The sequence below is a fragment of the Canis aureus genome, chromosome 17, assembly GCF_053574225.1.
Source record: "Canis aureus isolate CA01 chromosome 17, VMU_Caureus_v.1.0, whole genome shotgun sequence".
Lineage (NCBI taxonomy): Eukaryota > Metazoa > Chordata > Mammalia > Carnivora > Canidae > Canis > Canis aureus.
Window position 1 is genome coordinate 9032171 of NC_135627.1, and position 27510 is coordinate 9059680.

Here is a 27510-nt window from a genome sequence, read left to right on the forward strand (position 1 = left end):
AAAAGGCTACAACTGCCTGAGTCAAGATTGCCCTCACCTTGAAAGATTGCTGAGAGGCGGTTTCTGGTAACTGGTGTGCTCACGTCACCCCAGGGCTTACCTCTGTGCTGATGCAGTGAGCGTCACCACCTAGTAACAGGCCTGTAAACACCAGCATCATGGACAGACAGATCGGATGATGTTTTAAAGTTCAGCCCCACCCCCTTGGCCTTTTCTGCTGAGAGGTCACCCGAGGGCATCCTACACTTGCCTTCATTCTGCCTATGCCATCTTTGAAGAACAGCTTTTGCTTCCACCTTCACGCCACCTTTTATACAAGAGGGTCTTTTTTTGACACCCACACTGGCTGTTTGAAGATCACTATGTATCTTTCATTCGTGTAATATTTGTTCAGTTTCCTTGCAAAGAAAAAATTAAGCATATGCTGGGTATATACATACATTTATAAAGTCATACGCTTCTTAATATATTGTGAAAGGGGTTCATCTCGCTACTGTTCCACTGAAGCTAATTTGTGTTCAGGAGGCAAATAAAGACAATATTCAGCAGATTGGATTGCTCTAAATTAGCTAGAATAAAATTCAAATCATGATTTTCTTGCAGTGCTCAGAGTGGAAAAGGGGTGCGAAGCAGCACCCTGAAAAGAGCACAAGCTTTGGTGCCACAGAGACACAGCTACAACCTCAGAGAAGCTGCTCACCCACACTGAGACTCAGTTTCTTCATATGTAAATTGGACTAATACCTCTAGAGTATTAAAGATATTCAGTGAGATGCCATATGTAAAATATCTAAAACAGAGCCAAAAACTGTGAGTATTCTATAAATGGAGTTATTTCAGTGAGGGGCAAGAGAAGCTACAATTTTTCCAGGGAGTATTTCAAAGAGGCATTGTTGGCTGTCTTTAAAGCTTCCCACATGATGCTGCTTCTGCCCACAATGTGTCCCCTCTTCCTTCTCTCCATCTCCTTTGTCCAGCGTTCAGCAATCTTCTCTGGGAAGCCCTCACTGACTCTCTGGTTGTGGATTAGGTTCCCTCTAATCAGGATGGTCGGGTCCCGGCCCCGGCCCCCAGGAGATGCACTGATTTCTCTGTCTGCCCATTCACACCTAACCTTAGGTCTCCAGGAGGAATGGCCCATCTACCTTAATCACCGTGTGTCTACAGCCCCCTTGTGGCACATTATGGGTTTCCAAAAAATACTGAATTGATAAATGAATGAATGACAGCCATCAGATAGCTTCCTGGAGAAGAATAAAATCCAAAAAAAGTAAAAGTAGTTGCATTAGCTATTTTGACTTCTTATAATTGCCTTTAAGCCTCTATGTATTCTTTCAAAAATATAGAATCTGTTCCCAACAGCAATAGCACCTCTCCACTCTAAGAATGCTGTACATTTTATTCTATATATTTATTATAATAATAGTATAATTAGGGGCAACTGGGTGGCTCAATCAGTTAAGCATCTGACTCTTGGTTTCAGCTCAGGTCATGGTCTCATGGGTTCTGGGCTCGAGCCCCTCATCGGGCTACACATTCAGTAGGCAGTCTGCTTGAGATTCTCTCTCTGCTCTTCCCATTTGCACATTCACTCTCTCTAAAATAAATCTTTAAAAATTAATAATAATTTATAATTATTATGACTAATTACAATTATATTATAATTATTCCTCATTTCCCCTTTTTCATACATGCTTATGAAATGTGTTTATCATGTTTGACATCTAATTCTTAAATTGACTATAAATCACAGAGATCCTAAGGAAGGAGGAAATCATTGGTTAGAAAATTGTTAATAATTTACTAGAAGCAAAGTGTACTTTTACCTCTGAATACCAGGTGGGTAGAAAGCATTACTCATGTTTTTTTAATCTAAGAATTTCTTACATTTTTATGGCTTGTTCTTTGGGCTTATTTATAATGGTTTGTGACAAAGAGACAACCTTTGCTATCATGATTTATACTCTTCCAACAAAGGAAACACAGAAAGAGATAAGAAACCCAAATTAAATCATGGCACCAGATAAGAAAACTCAAATTAAAACATGACACTAAAAAAAAAATAAAAATAAAAAATAAAAAATAAATCCAGTGAAGGTAAGGGGCTGACTCATAGTTTTATAAAATAAACATGAGTATAGATAGACTGTGGACAATGAAAACATGAAAATTTTCAAACCCTAAACTACAAAATCTAGCATTTATCAAATAAGTGATTTTCAGAAACCTTATGTCCTGTATTTATGGTGGCATTATGAAGTAACATCTGGCTATTAAAACATTTTTAAGGGACTATTTTGATTTTATTTGGCTATGCTTTTGTTTGGAAAACCAAACAATATTTTTTGGTATGGTAAAGTATTAGTGGTTGGCAGCAGATACCCCATATTCCTCTGTTTTTCTATTAATGCCATTTATCACAAAATTGACCTGGACACCTGTTTTCATTTTTCATGATGCTTTTAAATTCCTTGGTGTTCAAGTGCCAATTCTAAAATTTGATTGGATTTCAGGGCAAGACAACTGCTTTAGAATCAAGGAAACTGGGAGAATTGAGAGGAAAAAATCCCGCCTCTAAGCTGTTCCAATAAAAGCACTGTTCCTAACAAAGGCCAAAGGTTAGTTGGGTAGAATTGACAGCCAGTGGTATAGGCTCAGCAATATAAGTACTACACAGCTATACACACTGAGTGTCCAGCCTTGGCACACTTTACAAAGGAATTAATGGGACGACAGAACTAAGCAATGCTAACTAAAGCCACTGAGGACACAAGTGCCCCCATTAATACTGCTACATAAGAATACAGAACATTGTCTTTGATTCTGTACAGAACTTAGAAGTAGAGCAGACATTGAAATTAGGCTTGCACATAAATATTCTAGGCTTAATTTCACATCACAACTCAAATATACCAAAACCTGGATGTGGAAATCATTTGTGAATTATTTCCAGGCTTCATAAAGAAGACCTCAGGAATTAGATCCACACACAAACATGCTCACAAGTATCTACGGTTTTTAAATTTTGCTTTGCCCAATCCCCACATTTTGTGAAATTATTTATCTGTTCCAACTTTGTTTCTTATTATTGCCTTATAATTTGGTGGAGAAAGAAATGCACATATTTGACAATTTTTTCTCCTCTACATGCAGACCTCATTGAAAACTGAATTAAAATGGAGTCGAAAAAGGAAGCACAGTATATTTTCATCTAAGCTTATCAATAAGCTTCCTTATCTGTTCTACCTAATGCTGACTTTCAATCTTTTATTTCTAGAACCCAAGTTTCCCAGTTTGCTTTCAAAATTAGTACATATAAATCTTTTCCTGTATGAAAATCCTACCCAGTGGACATACTTCCAAAGGATATTCAGAAATGATTTATCTGCCATATACCAATGGCACTGTGTAAAACAAGTGGGAGATAGTCTCTGTCTCTAGAGACCAGGCATTTACAGAGGACACCATGCTCCTGGAACTCAGGGATTCAAAAAATAAAAGAACATTCTGTTACATTTTCTTTCACAACAATGAATTTATACTATTGGCTCCAAATCCGTTAAGAAGTTACCTGAAACTCTCTTGCCCTGTTGGTGGGAATGTGAAATGGCACAGCCACTCTAGAAAACTGTGTGGAGGTTCCTCAAACAGTTAAAAATAGAGCTACCCTACGACCCAGCAATTGCACTGCTGGGGATTTACCCCAAAGATACAGATGCAGTGAAAAGCCGAGATACCTGCACCCCAGTGTTTATAGCAGCAATGTCCACAATAGCAAAACTGGAAGGAGCCTTGGTGTCCATCGACAGATGAATGGATAAAGAAGATGTGGTCTATATATACAATAGAATATTACTCAGCCATTAGAAACAACAAATACCCACCATTTTCTTCGAGTGGATGGAACTGAAGGGTATTATGCTGAGTGAAGTAAGTCGATTGGAGAGTGAGACAATGGTCTCACTCACATGGAGAATATAAAAAATAGTGAAAGGAATTATAGGGGAAAGGAGAGAAAATGAGTGAGAAAAATCAGAGAGGGAAACAAAGCATGAGAGACTCCTAACTCTGGCAAAGGAACAAAGGGTAGTGGGAGGGGAGGTGGGCGAGAGGATGGAGGGTGATTGTGTGATGGGCACTGAGGGAGGCACTTGACAGCATGAGCATTGAGTGTTATATTATATGTTGGCAAATCGAACTCCAGTGGAAAAAAATATACAAAAAAAAGGAAGCTACCCAATGTCACAATTCTTTACCCAAAAAAAGAAATATAAATATGGAATAAAAACCAATTTTTGAAAAATTTTGGTTGACAAATATTGGCACAAATGAAATAGCATATATTAGTAAACTCTAAGATAGAAGTTTTCATGCAGTATTTAGTTTCCTAAAGGTAACTGATACAGTCTGGGGCATGACGACTTTTATGGTTACTTGTGTGTCACGTGTACACTTACGGGGCAGAGTCTCACCAGCAAGCTGGTATGTCTACTGTGAAGCAAAAACTTCTACTAAAGCCTTGACAATCAGTGTTTATTCTATTAGAAATCTGGAAAGTTACTGAAAGAATTGAACCAGGTTCTCAGTAGCAGTTTAACTTGTCAAAAAAAGAACACAGACACACACAAACACAGCAGACACAACGTACACAGAGAAAAGCGAAGTAAAGGCAAAACTCACAGTAAACTCCCTTGGACTGAAGTTAACAAATCAACTAGCTATAAAATAAACTTTTAGGATAGAAAAAGCCTACTTAAATTACATCTTTTGAGATTAAATTATTATGAAATTGAATCTAGACAAGTGTGGAGAACCTACAGCAAAAAGATAAAAGTAGACAACACACAGTGTGTGGGTGTGGGTGTTAAAATTTGCAAGTGAATGCTATAAACAGAATAAAACAATGGTTATAGAACGTTGTGTTTGACAGATTGACACTTAGAGAAAGAGGAACCATATGGCTGGTTTGGTCCCAACACAGTCTTTGAAAAGAAGGACACTTTATGTATTCTACCTAAAAATAGCTTAGTAGTAATATTCAAACATTTAGCATAGGAGCCATTGTATTCACTTGTTACCCCTAGATTCCTGTTGCCACACCTAAAACACTGCTAGAAGCCCCTGAGTCAGCTGTGAGGAAATTTAGAACTCTACTGACCAGTTCAAAACCCTTTGTGGTAGTAAATTCAGATCTTTCCAAAGTCAACAGATAACTTGTGGGTAAGGGACAGAACCTCAAAGAAATCTCATATATACCTATGTCTGACCTTAATGCTGGCCAGCCCTAGGGCTCCATTCTTGTCTTATTGTGTCTTCTTGCTCCCTGAATGAGCTTTACAAACCATCTCTAAACTAATGACTCTAACTTGACATCCAGTAGCTAGGATCAAAAACTTTAGAGTCAGCCTTGACTCCTCAACATGGTGGGAAGGTCTGTTGGCTCTAGCTTCCAAACATGTCTAGAAACAACCACTTCTCATCATCTCTAGCACTCATTCCCTACAGCAGGCTGCCCTCCTTGCCCACCTGGATGGCTGCCACAACCTCCTAACTGGTCCTTTTGCCCCTTCATAGTATTCTCAAAATAGCAGCCAGAGTGGTCCTCACATGAAGTGATACTGTTTCAGTCTACTCCAAATCATCCAGTGATTCTCCCCTTCACTAGAGAAAAAGCCAGTACTTCCAATGGCCTTAGAGGCAGTGGTACTCTCTGTGATGTGCTGCCCAGATCCCCCTCAGAAAAAACTTATTACCTGGCTGCTGCAAAATGGCCCTCAGCTGTGAGCATATTCAGGGATGGCCTCAGGTGAAGAGTCACCTCCTGCAAGGTCACAGGGTAACTTGCATCCAGTGACTGCATGACATGAGGTCATCAAGGCCCAGAAGGCTTGCCCCAACACAGGACCACTCAGAAAGGCCACTTGGGGTTCAGAGCTGCTGGTGGTTGGACCCACACTGCAGCTCGTCCTCTGTCTCTGTCCCTGTCCCTCTCCTTCCCACAGGTCTCAATACCAATGGTACTCCCTGATAAATGACTGGCAAACCAAACTCCACCTCAGAGTCTGCTTCTGAAGAAGCCAGACTGCAATGAAGATCAGACATGACCTGGCCCCTTGTGATCTCCCTGACTAACCAGTGTCCCCTGCTTGCCCTGCTCCAAAGCACACTGGCCTTCGCTGTTTCTGCTAGAAGATTGGCATGCCTCTGGGGCATAGCTGCCCCTTTTGTTTGGAACAGACTTCCCTAGATATATGCATTGCTTCTTCCCTCATCTCCTTCCTGCTCTGCTTCAATGTCACCTTCCAAATGCACCTGCTTTGACAACTCAGATAAGGCCAGAAAAAAAGAGGGAAAATATAAGGAAGGGCAATTCTCACTTCTTCTAATGTATTTGCTTACCTTTCTGGGTAACGATCCCACTTTGAAGAGATGACTTCACTCATTTACAAAAGAGCTTGAGAACTGCTGCTTTAAATACATAAAGCAGTGCAGGGGTAAGAACACAGGCCCCAATCGCAGACAAGCCCTCTGCAGCCATGTGCCTGGGGCAAGTGACCACTCTTTCAGCCCAAGCAATGCTGGTTGTGAAGTAGGGATAATGATATTCCCTAGACTTCTGAGAAAGATTGTAAGGATCACATGACTTTATGTAGTAACCGGCTATGAAAAGCCAAAGAGATCATGTAATTGCTGGAGTCTGTGGGAGACAGCCCTATGGGCTGCACAGCCAAAAACCCACTAGGAGAACATCTGCAACCTCCTTACACATCAGGACCCTAGGAAGTCATTTTACAAGCTCTGCTGGGCCCTGAGTGGCTGAGAAGTTCCAGCAAAGCACAGGGCTGGGCTTAGGAGAATAAGCACCACGCCGAGGGCACTGTGACAACGTAAGGAACACTGCAAGAGTAGCCACCCACCAATGGAGTGTGAACCACTGGGACACAATCCTTGTTTTTTGCCCTCCTTGCCCTGACTCTAATTACTTCACTCTTTGTTCTAATCTCTAAGGCCCATGTGAGGAAAACCCATAGGATTTCAAATATCTAGGTCTATACATGTGCATCACAAAAGCTTTAAATTTTAAAACCAGTCCTAAGTCTGGTTATTTGAGATTAGAGACCTAAATCTTTCCATGTGTATTTTCAACCCAAAGTTTTTATACTTTCTGTTCCTGTGATAAAACATAACTGTACTTGGCTTAAAAATAAAACAAGAAGTCCTCCCAAATTTCAGCTGTGTTTGTTTGCTTCCATTCATTTTTCATTTACTAGAGTGAAATGTCCTTGCCCATAACCTCAAATCCACAAACGTGATTGATTTCAGAGGTTGCACTCGAGGCCTGCCAGGCAGAGACAACAGACCACCTATAAACTGGCACTAATGAAAACCACAAAATATAATCTCACATTTACCATTACATTATGCATCTGCCTTTTCAGATTTACTTGCAGATCCCAATATACACCATGTATTTATTCCTGAAGGGAGACTCAGATGAGCTTATGTTTAAAACAGTAAGAATGTTCATTTTATACATATTATTAAAAGTTATCCTATAGTTATACATTAAAAATAGTAGTACCATTTATTAAAATGATAATGATAATAATAAACAGTTCTATAGAGGGATGAGGAAAGTAGACCTTGTCCTAACCAATGACCACAGAGTATGGCTGGGCCAGCCCTCCCGACCCAGGTACTCTATCTGGGAAACTCCCTGTTGGGTGTGAGGCAAGTTTATGACGGTGGGGGGGTAGGGAGGGGGTCCCCTTGGGAAAGTCAGTGTTACATCAGATAGTCCATGGTCTTCTTTAAAGGAACACTCTGCTAGAAACTACCTTTGCTTTCGAAGTGCTCCTCTGAAGGTATCATGCACTCCTCCGACTTTTCTTCATAGCTTTATACAACTTAATATTCAGGCTAGGGAAACTGGAAATCTCCTCCAGGTCAAACAACTCTTTAAATCTATCTACAAAATTATTTTCTTTCTCCAACCTGAATTTCATGACCCAGAGAATGACAGTAGTTTCTTTGCACAGATGGTCAAAGGTAATGAGGAGTTCTTCCAGGAAAGGGTGAGCGTAGACAACATCAGCTGCCAGGATGTAGTCAAAATTGTTAGAAGACCTGGGGAAGTTCTCATCTAAAGCCACGCCCCAGGAGAGTTCTTTAACCTGAGGCAAATGCTTACATTTCATTTTGGTGTTTCGAGAAATATTATATCGCAGGTTTCCAAGTAATTCAGGTAAATCTGTGGCAATCACATGAGCACCTATGAAGCAAAGAACAGTAGGAAAAGTAACTCTCCAGGGATAAGGTAAAGCAATCAGGTTTCAAACCAACATGCATTTGCAATTCTGCATAATAGCTAACCCCAAGGAAAAGACTGGTCGGTCGGTACACACAGGAAGGCAATCCCTTCAAAACAGATGCTAAGGCAGCTTTACACCTCCCTTAAAAAAAATTTATATTCCTGTGTCACCTTTGCACTCCCTTACAATTTTCTGTTCTCCTGCGATTTTTTTGTTACTATTGTCCCTATGGTTCTTTGCTATTTATCTATGACATGCTAGGAGACAAATAAGCTAGAGAAAGAGAAAAATTAAAACACTTGGAATCTTTACTGGAACAATCAGAAGTTACTGTTGAAAAATGCACTGGTTCTTCACCCAAACAATTCTGAGCCCAAGTCACGTGAGGCCAAATGGGTGTATACTGCATCAGGGATCCTGCTGTTGAACAAGAGGGGCTCGGGTGTGGAAAGAGGCTTATCAATGGAATTATGTTGGAAGTATCATGACATCCATGTTTATGCCCAAGTTTTTTAGCTTGACCCCCTCACAAGTATGAATCTTCCCATCAAAAGATGTTTAAAACCTAGCCACAACATGTGCATAGTATTCCTACAGCCAAAGACCAAAGACCACAGATGCAGGACTTAGAATATTCAGATGAAGATGTGCACAATCTCCGAGTTAAAAGTGAGTAGTGAAAAAAAAAAAAAAGAAAAGAAACTAGAAGAAGCAAAATTGTAGAAACCAACACCAACAGCCAATAAAATTTGGCTCTGTGAGCTGTAGCAGAGCCTGAAAATGTGTCAATAAATCTAGGCTTGATCAACTCCACATCATTGGACAAGAACAGACTGGGGTAAGAAATAGGAAAGCAAAACTGTGAGAGAAGTCTAGTGCAGCTCAGACCACTTAAGAACCCACTCCTTAGTCACCATGACAAGTTTCTCTAGCCATCAACTATATTTTGTGGGAGATATTAAAGTGAGAGGGCAATATGTGTATCATCGGTAGAATCACAGAAATATGTTGTCACATTCTAGTGTAAGTGGGTCTATCATTTTCTTTTTAATAATAGATTTATTTTTTATTGGTGTTCAATTTGCCAACATACAGAATAACACCCAGTGCTCATCCCATCAAGTGCCCCCCTCAGTGCCCGTCACCCATTCACCCCCACCCCCCACCCTACTCCCCTTCCACCACCCCTAGTTCGTTTCCCAGAGTTAGGAGTCTTCATGTTCTGTCTCCCTTTCATTTTCAACAAATCTTTTTAAAATACCAAGATATGGAAGATCCCCCGCCCACTCCATCCACAGTGAATGTAAACTATCTGACCATTAAGATCTTTGGGTGGAGAGGTAAATACCACTAGTCATAGAATGTTAACTAAACAAAGCTTCCATCTTTGATTATTTGTGTCAAGTTATATAAGCAGCCTTAAAGGATCAATTCTTTTTAATGAAACAAATGACTTCCCAAAAACACAAAAGTGTTCTTGATCAGGAAGCCTTTAAGTATAAACCCAGTGGTGCCACTGACTACCCATATTAAATGGAATGGTGACTTTAGAAAGCCATATCAGGAAGGAACAATATAAAAAAAAAATAGGGGAGGATTTCAAGGATCCTGTATTTCCCCAGTGTTAAAATTAGGGGAGGATTTCAAGGGTCCTGTATTTCCCCAGTGTTGAGAAAGTTGTAAATTGCTAAATCTTGAATTCCTCTCAAGATTTTAGAGTGGCAGGTGTGCACTTCTAAAGACCAGGGAAATCAAGACAGATTTGGGGAGCACACATCAGAGAAGCCAGCTAAATTAAGGCAATGAAGTAGGTAACAACAACAACAAAGAGACTGAAGCGAAGCAGGCTTAGGCATTTGTAGAGACTGTCACACATGTCATGAGAAAAGAAAATGCTGGTGAGACAAGAAGAGAGTCCCCAAAGAATGAAGATGAACTGAGAAAAGAAATTCAAGCATCAATGCCTAAAATTAGAAGCAGATGAGATTGATAATATTCCTTCTCTCTCCCAACAGGTGCTTATTCATGAAAGCATAGGACTTTAAAACCTACAAGGAATGTACAGCTACCTGGGAACAAACGTCTCAATCAAGACCAGCAGAGTCAGCAGCAGTAGACTCTGCCTGGACCTTGTGTCCCACAAGCCTCCTCTGGCAGCCTAGAGGCCTGAGCACACCTCCCATTAGAATACACTTGTGACTTGCTGCTCCATGAGCTGAATTAATAGAACTTCACAGGAAATTCTGAAACACACCAGAAAGGTGACTTTAAAATTGGTCGTGTTTCTCGGTGAAGCCCATTCAATTAGGCCTAGGTCAGAGTAAAATGAATACTAAAAGCAGCTAATGACATCTGATCATTAAATTCTTTGATCCCATTCAATCAAAAATACCTACTTACCAAGTAAACTTGCCACGATGGAGACTAGTCCTGTTCCAGCTCCAATTTCAATCACGTTTTTATCAACCATATTATAGTGCTTTACATTTGTTTCCAGAAAATAGCAAAGAACAAGGGCCTATGAAAGTTTTAAAAAAGAAAAAAATAGTGCTTGGCAAGTAATAACAGAAAGTAAAATTAAAGTCTATTAGATAAATATACAATATATACTAATGCTATGACGTGTACACGTGAATATATGTGTGCAAATGTACAGATCACCACAGAAAATTATCAACAGAAGTACATCTGCCACTATTGGTGGATATCCTCCACTTTTGGAGGATGTCAACATTTAGACTACAAAAAGTCCTTGGGGATTGCTGGGGAGATAAGAAAACTGAAACTATGGAATTCAGTTGCTTACGTTTGATTATCTTTAAAGAAAGCAACTTCTAATAATAATAGTCATTTCAAAGAAGTGTGTGGGATTGGGGCAGACAGTGGAGGAAAGGGGGTGGTCTACACCCTTTATGGAAAACTGGGAAAGGATTGGTGACCTTGTAGAACATTCTGCATGTTGAGACTGACAGATTTCATTATGATTATTTAACTCAAATGGAGCCAGTTGAATGGGAAATAAAAATGTTGGCTAAACTCCCATGGTCACAAAACACTGCAGATGTAAACAGCACTCTATTAACCCTATAAGTCAAAAATAGATTTAATTGGTGGAAGCATTTTCCCAATTTCATGATTTCTATGTTTTAGTGTTGTTTGAGGTCACAAAATAGAACTGGGGAATCTTTTTTTTCCTTCCAAATAATACAAAATAAGGAACAAAACTGGCAAGAAAATCATTGAGATATAGCAAATTTTGTGTGAAATTATACCGATGGCCAAACAACAGCACCATAACAATCCATGCCTTCAGTAATCCGAATCTCCTGACCAACAAAGTGAAATCCCTCCCAGGAGGTGGTTGTTATTAACCTTGGAACAAAACATCTTGCCATGATCTCTGCAACCACTTTCTTGTTGTCATCATCTGTCTTCTCTGAAAGGAAAAGAAAAAGTCAACAGTTGTGATTGTGTTAGTAAAAACCAAGAAAAAGAACCTGATGGAAATGTAGCATTTCTACTTATTCTAAGCTACTTTTGAATATTCACTTACTTTAAGTGCAGTGTAATAGTAAGTAACTATTTTAAAATAACTGATGCTAGAAGCCAGCAGTTCATACATCCACCAAAGTGAAAATCACCATTATTCGTTTCTGCAAAGTCACATGAAACAAATAATAATTGATATACTTTTTAAAAAGCAGTATGTTTCAAGGACTACCAATCTATTCATCTAGAACAAGAGAAAGATTGGTGATGGAACATAAGATCTTGACTATTCACATAGGCTACACAGTGTAACTAGCTACATCAAGAATATATAGTAGTATATCCTTTATGATCCGCCTTTACCCAGGCAAAAAATATTTAATACCATCCAACAATATACCCCTGTGATATTTTATTATTACTTATTTTTATGCCATCACTTTGGGGCAACTCATGGCATCTTAACATCTGCAACATACATAAGCAATTCACCAATTACTGAGCACATATTTAACATGCTAGACCATGATATGATATATGATATATGATATATATATGATATATATGATATATGATATTTCATGTAATTTATTTTTATTTCAGATAATTTTTACAAATAATTTAGTCATTCTTATTTGTGATTTTACAGATAACAAAACTAAGATTCAGGGAGCCTTATTAACTTGCCCAAGCTCACACAACTTGTAAATGAAGGAGCCAAAATGTGGGTTGGTTTTTTTTTTTTTTTTTTTTTATTGTTCCAAATCCTCCCTCTCTACTCCTAAAAAGCTAGAATATAATTTTTAAAAACTAGTTGTCTCTAAAAATTTACAAACTAGTTATGGAGCAAGATACACATCTTTCTCCAAGTCTGTTTCCTCCTTTGTAAAATGTGAAAGATAAAAGAACCTCCATCTGGGAGATTAAATAAGATGCTATATGTAAAGTGCTTATCACCTTGGCTACTATTATCATTATTACAACTGTTATTACATCTTAGTCATGAAACTAAATTATATAACAAGATCACCATAGAAATAAAAATACTGGATTGTGAGGTACAATTGAAAATTCCATACTTACTCATAGAAGCAGAGAGTAGAATGGTGGTTGCCAGGGACAGGGTGGGGGAAATGGGGAGATACAGTGGTCTTTTACACAAGATGAATAAGTTCTAGAAGTCCAATGCATAGCATGGTGGCAACAGTTAATAATAATGTAGACCTGAGGATGCCTGGATGGCTCAGTGGTTGAACGCCTGCCTTTGGCTCAGGGTGGGATCCTGGGATCCTGGGATTAAGTCCTGTATCAGGCTCCCCAAAGGGAGCCCACTTCTCCCTCTCCCTATGTCTCTGCCTCTGTGTGTCTCATGAATAAATAAATAAAATCTTTAAAAATAATAATAACGTAGATCTGAAATTTGCTAAGAGAGTAGATCTTAAATGTTCTCATCACACACAAAAGAAAACAGCAACTATGTGAAGTGATGGGTATGTTAATTAACTTGACTGCCATGTTCATTTCTATACATCTATCCATATATATATATCAAAACATAATTCACACATATTAAATATACATAATTCCTATTTGTTGATTATGCCTCAATAAAGCTGGGGAACAAAAGAAAATTCTAGCACTAAATAAGGAAGGAAGAATGCACTGGTGAAGGTCACTAAGAGATGGCTTCACAAAGGAAATGTGTCTTAAATTTAGCCTTTGACCTATGACTTGCACTAACAGAGAAGCTATTTATTTCTTATTCCAATCCTTAAAACCCATTGACTTTTCAAGTCTTGTTTCTGTTCTCTGAGTCTGACTAGAATCCTACTGGCTAGTTCTCCCACCTCAGCAGGCCTAGTTCTCTTCAACCTAGTTCTTAATTGTAAAAGAGGAAGTCAAGAAGGGAAGAGGACAGAAAGGGAGGGGGGAGAGAGGAGGGGAGAGGGGGAAGAAGGGAGGAACATACAGACAGATCTACATACAACATTGGAGTCTTGCCTGATGGGAGTGCACCATAACCTGATGGGGGTGATTAATTCACACCTCAGTCCTGAGATCCAAAAATTAGCAAGTAAATATGTAACAAATACAAGTATTTCCAAGAAATTTGGGGGCAGTACAAAAATTTTTCAACCTAGTCTTCATAGAAGACAAGCTCCTCCTAGAGAATTTATTTCCCAAATCTCAAAAGTTAAAACCTTTCAAAATTTCCAACAATGCAATTATTCAAAATTTTAAAACAGATAGACCACTTAAAAAATGTCATATAGGGATCCCTGGGTGGCGCAGCGGTTTGGCGCCTGCCTTTGGCCCGGGGCGCGATCCTGGAGACCCGGGATCGAATCCCGCATCGGGCTCCCTGCATGGAGCCTGCTTCTCCCTCTGCCTGTGTCTCTGCCTCTCTGTCTCTCTCTGTGTGACTATCATGAATAAACAAAATCTTAAAAAAAATAATAATAATAAATTAAAAAAAAATGTCATATAATCCTCTAGAATGTCACGATGGAAAACACTTTAGATACCTTCCAGTTTAATCTTGCACCTCATGTTTGATGTAAACTACATATCCAGCTTGTTCAGCTTCCTTAAATATTCCAATGAGAGTAAATGTGCTACTTCATGAGATACATTTAGAAAATGTGATTATTATTGGGGTGCTTGGGTGGCTCAGTAGGTTACACATCTGTCTTTGGCTAGGTCATGATCCCAGGGTTCTGGGATCAAGCCATGCAGCAGGCTCCCCGCTCAGTAGGGAGCCTACTTCTCCCTCTCCCTCTACTGCTCCCCACTGCTGTCTCTCTCAAATAAATAAAATCTTTAAGAGAAAAAAAGAAAATAGGATTATTGAAAATTATTCTCAATACTAAGCCAAAATCTAACACCACCAATTTTGTTGTCTATTAACTCCTAAAAGTAAGCTCCAAGATAAGCAAACTTTTATTTTTAAAACATGTTCCAAAATTTTAGTGAAGGGGGAAAATATGCACACATATATAGATAGATATAGATATAGAGATATAGATATAGATATATATAGATATATATCTCCATTGCCAGTCTAAAAAATTCTGGACTACAGAGTACATAAAAGCCTCAAGAGACTTTCAAACTTCTCCACTGCATTGAGGCAAGAATAAGTAGAAGTGACAGTGTTGAGTCCCTAAGTCCTAAGAGATGTTATTTCCAACTCTGCCCTATGAGCTCCGATAACATCATTCCCTAATATTCGGGGAGCAGAATGACTAGACAGAGGTAGATCAAGTTTAACATCATTGAAAACTTCCCTCAGAGGCCACGGTCCCAGGAGGGACTTCCTATCAACATGACTTCCTGCCCTAAATTCTGCAATCCTTTAATAGAGTCCTTCTAAGGACCCACACAGAACCCGGTATTCCCAAAAAAACTCCAACTTAACTGCATGCCACAGGAAGGGCCCAGTCTACATCCACTCTACCACCAGCACAAATATTGACCCTTGACAGAGAGATACAGGAACACAAAACTGATTTTCTTCAGCAAGAGTCACCTCTTCTAATCCATTTCACCGTACTTCTTCAACTATGGCATGCACTGACGTGAAAGAAGAGCTCTAAGAACCAAATAATATTGGTACTATGTTTCACTGGAACTTGAACTTTCATGATCTTCACAGGCTTTGCTAAGATGAGGTGGGGGAGGGGCACAGCATTTGCTGTGGCAGTTCTTGAGGGAAAAGCAGGAAACAGTAATTGCTTCCTTGACCTTTTTGCGAATGTGTCCTCTTGGGCCTCCTTGCATACTCTCTGTAAGTGGAGCACTTTTTGACAAGTCACCCAGGGTATCAGGGATTAATAGATGTTAGAGTACACTAAATCCCAGGAGCATCTCCTAAAGTTCCAATCTTTGATATAAAAACTTTGCCACTGAATATTTATTGCTACAGTCTGACTTTGCAGTTTCTTTTAAAGGTTAATGGACCAGATTAGTGCTGTTGTCCTCACAACAACAGTGAAATAACAAATGATTTCTTTTTTTTATACTGTCTTTCCAAATAAACAAAACCGGCCATATTTTAGAATGGCCACATATTTATCTTTAGAAGGAAGTGAGATTGAAAACCATACACATGAATATATTATTAAAATCAAAAATTACTTACACCTCCCGATAAAAAGGATCTTCAAAGAGATTTAATGAAACAACAATCATCACTATTAATTGCATATATACTTAAAAGAGCACAACTCTATCAATCCATATGTGGTCATTCAAAATTAATCATATACTAAGATGACTTTGTATCATACAGAAAATATTATCACGTTGAATAAAATTTAACTGATAAGGTTTTATATTAATATTCTCGCTTGCATTTAAATACTATATAAACACTACAGACAGTCCTTAAGATATCAGTCTCATAAAAAATTAGTATAATCTATAACAGGAAACCAAAATGTACCAAAGTTGGCTGCTTAAAATAATTTGTCTAGATGTAATATTTAGGATTTTAAAAGCAAATACACACATGCAGTTATTTCTACCTTCAAACTTTGCTGTTTTTCAGCATTAACTTTGATTTAAAGATTTTGGGCTACAATTAATTTTAGCAGTAGTTATTTAAAAACTTTAAACAGTCATTTATTTAAATCAAAAAACATGTTTAATATTAAGTTTTAGCAAATCACTACATGATGAAATTCTCTAAACTAAAATATAGTAGAAAGAGCTACATATACATCCTCACATGGGCCTTGTAATAAAGAGAAATCTAGCCCCAAATATAACAGTCAAAGAATATTTTCCTTAAAATGCATGCTTAGTTATTTGTTGAATATGGGATTGAAATCTTGAGAAGATTAATGAATGAGTAGATATTCTCTGGCTTTTAGTTAAGATTTCAAGAGCAATTTCCTCCAAAAATTAATATCATTATCATACAATGGAATTCTAATCTACATTTTTGAAGAATATTTTTTTCCACAAATATTCTCTCCTTGTTATCTAGCATTTAGGCCCTGAGGCAAGTAACTAAAACCAAGTAATGTTACACACAATGTTGAATCTTGACTTCCCTATATGAAAAGCAGAAAACCGAATACCTGTACCTGTAGATAAAAGCTATCTACTATAAAGTATTATTTTATTAATGAGTTTAATGTTAAAATATAAATATCAAAACAAACTGTAAATAAAACATCAAGACGATATTATAATTATATTGCTATTTTGGGCCTATCTATTTTAATGCTCTTTGATACAAATAAGACTTAACACCATTTTCCTGCTATTAAATCTTTGCTGATCATGAATAAAATCTACCAGGTGCTCTTGTTCTCCTGAGAATTAAAGGAGTTTCAAGTATGAAGTGAAAATTAGCAGGATTCTGCTACATTATGGTGTTTCTTTTCTTGAGAGGAAAATCTAACAGTGAATTCACTTCAGAGGTTGGATTGCAGCAAGCCTTCAAAAACAGAAGCTCTGTCTATATTCTTCTCTTTTATACGTTTAAGGTCAATAACAACAATAATAAATGGAAGGGTCAGATCACAGAAATACACCAAAAAAAAAAAATGTCTTTAATAGCTATGACAGGTGAATTTAACCTTCCACTTGAGGGCTGTCATGAAAACCTGTCAGCAAAATTTAAAGTAAAATCTTCTCTACTAAATGAAAGAGACTTGTCATTCAGCTGAATCTTCCATTCAAAGCTGAATGTCATGTGCTTCTTAGAAATAGCTAGAGATTTGAAAAAAAGAAAGATGTTAAAAATATTTGCCGATTAGTAAATGGTCACAGGCTAACCTGAAAGAATTCTGAACGCGTCTGCAATGTCAAGGTCCTGGGCCTGATGTTAAAATGAATTCCTGAGATGAGTTCACAAACATTTTTTGTCTGGAGGTCTGCTTAGTTTCAAGAATACACAGAAGCTGTCACTTTGATCAAGTGGATCAAGTGGATCAAGTGATGCTACATTTACAGAAGAAAGACAATGCACCTTTTACCGGGCTGCTCAGGATGCAAGTGGGAAAGAAAAAAAGAACCAAAATTAGTTGTACTCAAAGTCTGCTGCTGGGACTATTGTGAACACATGTGAATGAAGGAAGCACAATAAAAGAAGTATTTCTAAAGTGCTTTGGGAAGTACCAGTGGTTGGTGAATCGGGAGAAGCATTCTCAAGGGGGAGACATTTGAGTATTTGGAGGGAAAAAGAAGGGGAGCAGGGATCCCTGGGTGGCGCAGCGGTTTGGCGCCTGCCTTTGGCCCAGGGTGCGATCCTGGAGACCCGGGATCGAATCCCACATCGGGCTCCCGGTGCGTGGAGCCTGCTTCTCCCTCTGCCTGTGTCTCTGCCCCCCCCCCCTCTCTCTCTCTCTGTGACTATCATAAATAATTTAAAAAAAAAAAAAAAAAAAAAAAGAAGGGGAGCAGGCTGACAAGGGGGAAGCAAGGTCAAGAGGAGACAGGCCGGGGGCAGTCAGAAGACCCCTGGAGCTGGTGTACAAGGTACGTGTTGGGGTGTTATAGAAAATAAGCCTAAGGAGGCAGGTTGGGATTGCACTCGCAGGAACAAATAGAACAAATGTTGACCTTTGTTCTCGAAGGTGAGGCACTGGGAGCAGGAACTGACATGAGCAAATTTGTCATTGAAGCACTCACCTCTGGCAGCAGCAGCTGAAGACTACATTAGAAGCTCATTAAACCATTATAATAATCCAGGCAAAAGATGCCAGAACTAAACTAAGGCAGGAGTACTGGCTCTAGGAGCTAAGCAGGAAACCTTGAGCCTTTGAAGTGGTGGTGGACCTCCCCTGGAGGGCAACAATTGACACGCAAACTTGACACTCAGACTTGTGTTCTGAAGACATTTGAGGCAGACTGATAAATTGATTTTATCAATTATTAGTGATTTTCATTCAATATGTAAGGAATGTATTAGTCTTAGTTAGCAGATAGTTGCTCCTATCACTTTTTAAACACATAACGTGTGTTGATGAACAATTCTCATATTAGTAATTATATGTGCTGTGGTACTCCAACTACTACATTAAAATTACTGCCTCAGACAGACTATAGTTTGATAATGTCCCTTAAACAGCAAAAGAATTACTCAGATAAACCTTCTTCTTCATAATCCAACTCTAAAGATTTTTTTTTAAGATTTTATTTATTTATTTATGAGAACAGAGAGAGAGAGAGAGAGGCACAGGCACAGGCAGAGGGAGAAGCAGGCTCCATGCAGGGAGCCCGACACAGGATTCGATCCTGGGTTTCCAGGATCACGCCCTGGGCTGAAGGCGGCGCTAAACCATTGAGCCACCCGGGCTGCCCCAACTCTAAAGATTTATAAAGGTGTTCATAAAAGGTTTTCACCTGATATCCCTAAATAACACACTATACTGAGTTCTGAGTAGAGTGAGCTGACTGGAGACCAGAAACACAAGATCATTACCAATGAGCAAACAGCAAGTCCAGCCAACAGGCCTCAGTTATTGCTAATTCATTCATTCACTCACTCATTTTATCGAGTACCTGACGGAGCGCTATAAACTTAAAGATAGAGCAACATGTAAGTGTAATAGAGATTTAACTAGTTAACTCAAAAACAGAAAGAAAAAGCTCCACATGTTGGAGAGCTCAGAAAAGAATGACCTGCGCCCTGACAATGATGAGTCTGGGAGTCAAATGAGAGAGGACAAGACACATCATGCAGAGAAAACAGCATGTACAAAAGCCCACGGGCAAAAAGACTCCTGACCAATTTTCCAGTTTGGGAAACTCTGAGAACTAAAATGTAGGATGAGTGGGGGTTGTAACATGCGACAAAATACTTAGGCCATGCTAAAAAGTCTTAATTTTGTCCTATTGGAAATAATGAAGCACCAAAGAATTTTAGGTTGAAAGCAATTGTGATGGGTATGAATTTTTGAAAAGATCATGCAGCTCTAGAGAAAGACAATAGGATAAAGAAAGAGCTGGCCTAGAGTGGGGGCAGCCAGGTAAGTAGAAGGCACTTACCAGAGTCACAAGAAGAAATGATAAAGACCTGAACCAAGGCAACTGGTGCTGCCAGAGGGCTAGTGGAGTCAGGAAACATGTTTTGGTAAAACTGATGGGATGTAATGATGAACAGTACAAGGAGGAGGAACTAGGATGATTCTAGATTTCTGAGCAGCCACAGAAATGAAATTGGTATAAACTGAGATAGAAAACATAGGTTGGGCTGGGATGTAAATCTGCAAAGGGAAACTATTTTCTTAATGTGTATTACTCTGTGGTATGACACACTGGCCACAGAGTGTGCTGTTCAGATTAAGGGATGCCACTTGGAGCACTGCTGCCCGCCAGCTCCAGTTCTGCCCCTTTGGCTCCTCAGATGCCATGCCTTCCCCTGGGGCTGCTGGCTAGTTACCTCCCTCCTGTTCCACAGACAACACACATCTAGTGGGCCACTGGCTCCCTCTCCTCTCACCTCTCACCTATGTCAGACCTGCACCTCCCGGTCTGATGGCTCTCCCCACCCACTTCCATTCTTCTTTCTTTATTGTCCACAAACATTTCCCCCAGTGAATCTCCTACACATTTAATCCCATGTTAGCATCTGCTTCTGGAAGGCTCTGACCTGACACAAGGTGGTAAGAAGGACATCGAGTAAGTGGTTAGAGGGGTAGATTTGGGAGTCATGCACAGAAATTACTGAGCCTTGGCTTAGGATAAATCTGCTCCAAGGCCACAGACCCTGTGGAGCTATTTTATAATGCACTGTTATGTGGGCTAAGCAGCTAGAGAGTAGCTATTGGCAATAGGTAGGCAATACAAGGTATTTGGAATAGTTAATATGAATAAGGTTTTAGAGAGCTGAGACCCTTCATGTAGCTTTAGAAACCAGAGAGAGAGGAGGACTATTGGTACATACGACAGTCCTAACTTTAATCTGTGTAAAACTTAGTGACATCCTATAATTCTTGGACCTTCAGGCCAGCGCTGAAATAGAAGAACTGGGCTATAGGTTTGTTCCATCTTTTCCAAGCACAAGATACGAAGTATAAAAGTTGGGACAGGAAAGTCGCTATCCTGCAGCACTAAAGAACTGAGTGTTCCTCTGGTTAGTAGAAGTCTTTCCAACAAAATGCCATCTGACTCTGCCCCAATAGCACACACTTAATCTGCCTGCAAACATATTTTTAAAGCTTTAATTGGCTATACAGATGACTATGGGGTGTGTTTTCTCATGATATAAAATATTTTAATACTTGTTCTGTCTCAACCTTACCCTGAAGTTCTCCCATTTCCTTTGTAATTTGCCAAATTATTATATTCAGAGTTGAAACCAAGCATTGTTACTAATGATAATGATGATGATGAAATTTTATTCATAAACTGCACAGAAATTGCATCTTCATTCAAATCGTCTAAATAACTGGATTCTCTAATTGATTGTGACTTTAAATATTTAGGTTTGCAAAAATCACTACAGTAAAACCATTGTGTTTAAGTCATGTAGGCTGCCAAGACTGGGCATACTCCCAGCTCTCTTGGTCTAAAGATATGCTCACCTAGGTAGAGGCCACCTGGTATGCCTAAAAAAAGGAAAAAAATAAAAATAAAAAAATAAAAAAATAAAAAATAAATAAATAAACCAGGACTACATTTCTTAGAAAACATCTGTGTGTAGATAAAGGAGAGAGAAGAATAAAGAAGCCAAGATAATTAAATTTATACAACAAATGTTCTACCAAAACATAGTACCTGCTGTTCAGGTCTACATCTAGAGTGTCTGTCTGCACTTTTTAATCTCAAGACAATGGGGATAGTTACATTACATAATCCATGCAAAGTCACTCTTGATACTTAAAATGATGCCAAAATGAGAGATCAATTTCAAATAACTACAATTATAGCAGAATTCAAACTTAAATTCTCCTTATACTGAAAGGTCAAATCATACTATGTATTTGTCTCCAATTAGTATATCAGAGGAACCATAAACACAAGCTAGAAATGTTTTTATAGTCTAAAATCATCTTTCAGGCAGGCATTCATAAAAACTTGTAGCCTTACACAAAACTATTTTTTATCTCTCTTCCTATCTAAAAAGAAATACCTTAGAAATCACAATTATGTGACTGGAAAAAAATTTATTCTTTTTCACACACATACACACACAAAACATCTAAGTACTCAGCAAGTTTGTATATTTAATTTGTCTGTCAAAACTATTTCTAACATATCATCAGGACCACACATATAGCAGTAGACGTTACGCATTATTATAGATATTTTCAGGTTAGCAAACACAAGCCGAGATACAATATGCAATTGAAAAGTCCTCGCTGTCTTTAAGACATTAGGGAACACTGAGGAGGTAAGCACTTGTATTCTAGTTAGTTGTTTCTCTTCTTAGAATCAGTCAAATTATATAAAGAAACAAAATAATGTACCTTTTTGAGTTCCTGGATCCATTAAGCGATGAACTAATGGATGGCTGTATATTGATGTTTTCTTGATCATTTCTTGAAAACTAGGCAAATAATACATTAAAATATCAAATAGTAATAATTCAAATGTGTTAAGCGCTTTTATATTTACCTAATGAAGCTTAAGTAACATCAAATATATCACAGAAAATTCTATTAAAATTTCGTATACTAATAAACTTTGATTTAAGATAGACCCCCCCCCCCAAGAAAAACACAATCTATGCAGTACAAATCAAAATTTGGACACAGGCTTCAGAGTCAGAAATTTTAGAAGCCCCTGGAAGAAAAAAAAGACATCCCTCACTAGAGACTCCCTCAGCTATCACAAAGAAAGGCGTCATCTTTATATGTACTAGTCAGGTATCAATCTTCACATTTAAGACGTGATTTAAACACTGGGAGAAAATGAAATTTCATTCAGTGTAGTGAAAACCACAGTATAAATAGATGCAAAGTTCACTTGTTTCTATCAGTACATCATTAGTAAGTACCCAACATCTAAAAGCCCAACCATTTTACGGTCTTTGAGTAGCTTTTACTTTAAAGAACCATACCATCTCACAAATATATTTAAAATTAAAGTATTTTGTGCCTCTCAAATAGAGCACACCAAGTGAATAAGCTTACACAAGCTGTTATTCCAACTTTGGGAAAAGACATTTTGATGTTTGACATCTCAGTTTCGGTTCATATTATAAATAATCACCATACTACCGTGAATTTATATAGTACTCCTTTCTTCCAAGGATCCCAGAACACTTTTCACAGCCACCACATTTTTCTTTGCAGTATGTCTCGATAAGTTAGAAGACAAATTATTTTCCCCTGCAGCTTACAAATGAAGAAAGCACACAGTTAAATAATGTCCCTGAGGTCACCGGCTAAACAACAGCAAAAGTGGTCACGCGTTTTGCTCCCAACTTAGTTCCTCCTCCATCCCCCGCCCCCCCCTCCAAAAAAAACCCACCACGGTCTTTATTACACATGTCTGCCTGAAGATCAATGTTTATTAAATGTTAGGTCCAGACATATTCTAAATGGGTTGGCTAAGTTTCTAGAAGTTTAAAAAGTATCATCCACAACTTTGTTTTTCTGGAGAGACCTCTGAGGGTGCTGGAAAGGCTAGCCCCAAAGCATGCATTCAGTTTAGTACTGTACACACTGGCAGTGAGTGTTTGCAGGAAGGATTAGGATCCTGACAGCTGCGGCAGAGATTAGGCTGGAATGCCTGTAAATAAGGGGGCTGAAGAGTAGGGATAGTCCACGTGACTGTCTTATGAAGAGAGCTAGAGCCAGGAAGTGAATATAAACCACTCCTACAAGTGAGTGAAGACTGTTTGAACAAAGTGATCCATTTTTTTAACTTTGATGTGAAGAGCTATTTAGGACTCCACAGCTATGACGTTCAGTGAGGCGGAGGCAGCATACGTTTTATGTTACCTGTCTGGGTGTGAACATCATTTTTAGAATCAGACAACCACAGCAAGATGTTAGAGGATGTGTCCAGTAGTGCTCTGGGCACAGGCATCGGATTACAATTCCTTCCTCCTAGGACTGAAGAGAAAGGCTGAGTGTCTGTTACCTGTACACCTGCACATGCATGGCTGCCTCTCAGAGTATGTATAAATTTTCCTGGACACTGAAAATATCCTTAATAAGAAATTTTTACAGGTAACAAAATCAAGCAATAGTGTGAAGTTAAATAAACTTAGAGGAGCGTCGGTACAACTTCTAAAAAATACTTTCTAAAACATAGTTGACTTGAAGTCACATTAATATACTGGACAGGACTAGTAGTCTGGGAGCCTAATTTTAATGAGTACTGTCAATAATTTGCTTGTGATTTCAGGCATTTACTCAATGTGTTTCTTGGCTTCCTCACCTATAACACAGGGAGGTAAAAGGTACTTAATATATATTTGCAGGAGGAATATAGTAGGTAAAAAAAAAAAAAACATTCTGCAAACTGCAAAATCTTAAACAATGAAAATTATTATTCATACTTAATTCTGGGCAGAGGACATTCTCTTTTTGGCTTTCTTTTAAACAAGAATAAGGAACCACTTAGTGAATAAAAATTACCTTTTTCAAGGAGCTATTTAGAAGATCATGAAACCTCAGTGCTAGATTTCTTAGGCCAAATCCCTAAATCGAACATTTAAACTGGCATAGTGATAATGATTATTTCAGTTCCACTGAACTGTTTGAAAAGTACATAGAGACCTCTGCCTCCGCCTCTAAGTTGCTTATAGCACACATCTGCATCTGAGAACTAGAAAAGCAGATTACACACACACACTCTACAGGTGAGGAGAGAGCTGCCAAGGCAGCTGAGAATTCCGTTTTTGCTGATTATTTGTAATAAAGAGACTGAGAAGCCAAAAGGAAGACAAGGCAGGATGCCAGAAGAACTTCAGGTGATCACACAGAAGTGGGGAAACAAAGAACAGTGTTTGGAGCTGGCAAGGCAGCCAGGAACTGGGAGCCCAAGATCCCAGAAAGCACATAGAAATAAACCCCACACTCAGCACTAATTCTTCACTCAAGGCATTTGCTCAACAAGATGTTAGGGTAAGAGGCTAATTTTCCAAGCAAAGAGTAGCTGAACACAGATCAAAGATCACAATAAGAAACACCCCAGCTGTCAGTTGGTAACCCCTGGAAAACTACTTTTTTAGTAATGGGGAGAAACTAGAAGATGGAATCTCACAAACACAGCAAAACAGCCTTGAATCCACCCGGTCCTGATTATAGTCAGATCTTCCCTGTGCTGCCAGCCAGAATACCTTCTGGAATCCTCTGCAGAGAAAGATCCACATCATCTATAATTTTTTATACACAACGTCCAGCATTCACTCAAAGTTTACTAATCATACCAAGAAACAGACAACAGAAAGAAACCTACAGGTAACCCAGGTATTGGAGTTGTTTAATACAGACTTTAAAGTAACCACGATGATGATATTCAAAGAATAGATGACAAGAATTACACCAAAGAACAAGAATCTATAAAAATGTCAAAAGAACAGAACTGAAAATATAATACACAAAATAAAAAAACTCAATAGATGAGTTTAACAGCAAATGTAGAGAAAGTTGAAGAAAGGATTAGTAGTAAGCTGAAAATAATTTTATAGAAAAAGTATATGATGGTTATCCTACAACATACCTGTATATACCAACTCACTTTGAATAGTAATAAATTTGTTTTGCTGCTGAGGGTTTTAAACAGGCAACCTATTTCAGAGGTAAACTATCACTCTAAATTTCAAATTAGGAGATTTGGGGCGAAAAAAAGATTTGGGTTCAGGTTACACTTTCCTACTAGATGGTTGAATTTGGTAAAGGCAGTATCTCCAAGCTTGTTTCTTCACTTGCAAAAGGATATCTCTTGGTCAGAAGGTTAAGAGAAAAAAAAGAATATAAAATGTCCTATAAATAGCATATTTACAACATAAGCTGTATATCCATTATTCCTCTTCCTGGTAGACATTACATTTCTGAGTATTTCTAGTATATTCTGAAGAATTTGCTCAGTTCAGCTCAACAGTGGAGGACAAAGGACATTCTGCTTGCCAGGGCTTTGGTTCTTTCCTCTTCCACAGGTCGAAATGCAGATATAGCAGGCACCTAGACCATTCAAACAAGACAACAACCTAGGGATGACTGAACCTGGGACCCTGAATGACCTGATGGTGGACAGCTGCCTCACCAGCTCAGACTAGCCAGCCTGTTGAGTAGGAGATAAATAATGGTCCAGCTTATGTATGCCACTATATATGAACCCTCTTTGCTATAGCAGCTTAGCCTTCACCCCAACTACTATAGTACAAAACAAATGTAAATTATCTATTAAAGACAACAAAATTAAACAAAAGTACTACCTACAAACATATATGCAGAAAACTCTTCTCAAGTAGCTTTGAGAAATGAGAATAATATGAAAAAGGTAATGTCTCCCTACCTCATCCCCCCAAATAAGTGTTCTGCTTCAAATACCTCCAGAGAAAAGAAGCATTAAAAAAAGATCTGAATTTATTTACATGGATGTCCTTGTCAACTCTAGAAAAAGCTGCTAGAGAAGGCTGATCAGAAGCAGAGGAGATATTTCAAATTAGGAAAGAACCAATGATAAGCAAGGAAAAGTACAGCTATAGACTAAGTATCTGAGAAGTTGGGCTAAAAACTCAATATAAATGAAAGTCTTAAAAAAAAGCATCCAAGGGGTCTGGGTGGCTCAGTGGATTAACTGTCTGCTTTCGGCTCAGGTCATGACCCAGAGTCTTGGGATCAAGTCCCGCATAGGACTCCCTGCTCAGTGGGGAGTGTGCTTCTCCTTCTGCCATGCCCCCTGCTTGTGCTCTCTCTGTCAAGTAAATAAATGAAATCTTTTTAAAAAGAGAAAAAAAAAATTAAAAAAAGAAAAAAAAAAAGCATCCAGCAGTAAGAGGTTGTTGAAAGGTATCTGTACTTAGTATTTATTGGGGTGAAGACTTTTAATTATTTGAAAGTGGAGGGAAGAAAATCAGTCAAGATGGAAAACATCAAAGATTTGAGGAAAGACAGACTTGGGGAGATGGTACCTCCGAAGGCCACAGAACCGAAGCTCAAGGTAATTGGCAATACTCTCCTCAGACTGATGTAACTGTAGGCAATCAGAACTTTGGGAGTCGCTGTGGGGTAAGCAGCGGCCAGAGCAATAATAAACTAACCTAGGCTAAGCCACTCAGAAGGACCATTTCTGTCAATAATGACCATCCTCCGAAAGCCTCTCCTAACAGTGGCCCACCTACACCAGTCCAGCCATGGCCCTGAGCCTCCACAGCCATTCAGGCAGAAGTCAGCTCAACACAACCCAAGTATTTTAAAAGGCAAATATTCTGGAACAGAGATTCCTGTATTTGGTTAATACTCAAGGGGGGTATCATGTACCCCATTTAGGTTCCCTAATTATCTCACTATAACTACAGCAAACATACTCTTCAAAGTGTGTTGCAGCAGTGAGGTTCCCTCCTGCTATTCTTTTAAGTGGACCCCCAGGAAAAATGGGACGCAGCAGGGGGCAGGACTTCATGTAGTTGTGGGAAATGGTCACTGTTATGGAATAAGAAATAAGGGTGTATTTCTTCTCGTCTGGGTCAGAAAGCCAGAGGGAATGCAGATTGACAGTGACTACTGATTAATAGAAACACTTCCTTTTTGTTAATGCTGTCAGAAAGCATCAGATGTTGTAGGATAATAGAAAC

The 27510-nt window shown here is 38.7% G+C and overlaps 1 protein-coding gene across 2 annotated transcripts; it reads right to left on the minus strand.

Moving 5' to 3' along the window:
- Window positions 1–404: 404 nt before the first annotated feature.
- On the minus strand, window positions 405–27504 carry LOC144287750 (putative methyltransferase-like protein 21E). Of its 2 annotated transcripts, XM_077855027.1 has the most exons (5): window positions 22979–27504; window positions 22226–22305; window positions 11585–11748; window positions 10713–10830; window positions 405–8272 (listed from the first exon to the last, which is right to left on the minus strand). In XM_077855027.1, exons 2-5 carry the CDS (start codon window positions 22293–22295, stop codon window positions 7869–7871), a joined length of 756 nt encoding a protein of 251 aa, XP_077711153.1. In that variant the 5' UTR covers window positions 22296–22305; window positions 22979–27504; the 3' UTR covers window positions 405–7868. The 2 variants fall into 2 exon arrangements, with proteins under 2 accessions (XP_077711153.1, XP_077711154.1); XM_077855028.1 differs by lacking the exons at window positions 22226–22305; window positions 22979–27504 and adding an exon at window positions 11866–17984.
- Between the last annotated feature and the right edge of the window lie 6 nt (window positions 27505–27510).

Coding starts and splice junctions, on each gene's coding strand:
- LOC144287750 (XM_077855027.1), bottom strand. CDS start 22,295: ATGATCAAGAAAACATCAATATACAGCCATCCATTAGTTCATCGCTTA. Junction 11,749..22,225: donor GGATCCAGGAACTCAAAAAG/GTACATTATTTT, acceptor TTTTCCTTTCAG/AGAAGACAGATGATGACAAC. Junction 10,831..11,584: donor GTGCTGTTGTTTGGCCATCG/GTATAATTTCAC, acceptor AAACTTTCATAG/GCCCTTGTTCTTTGCTATTT.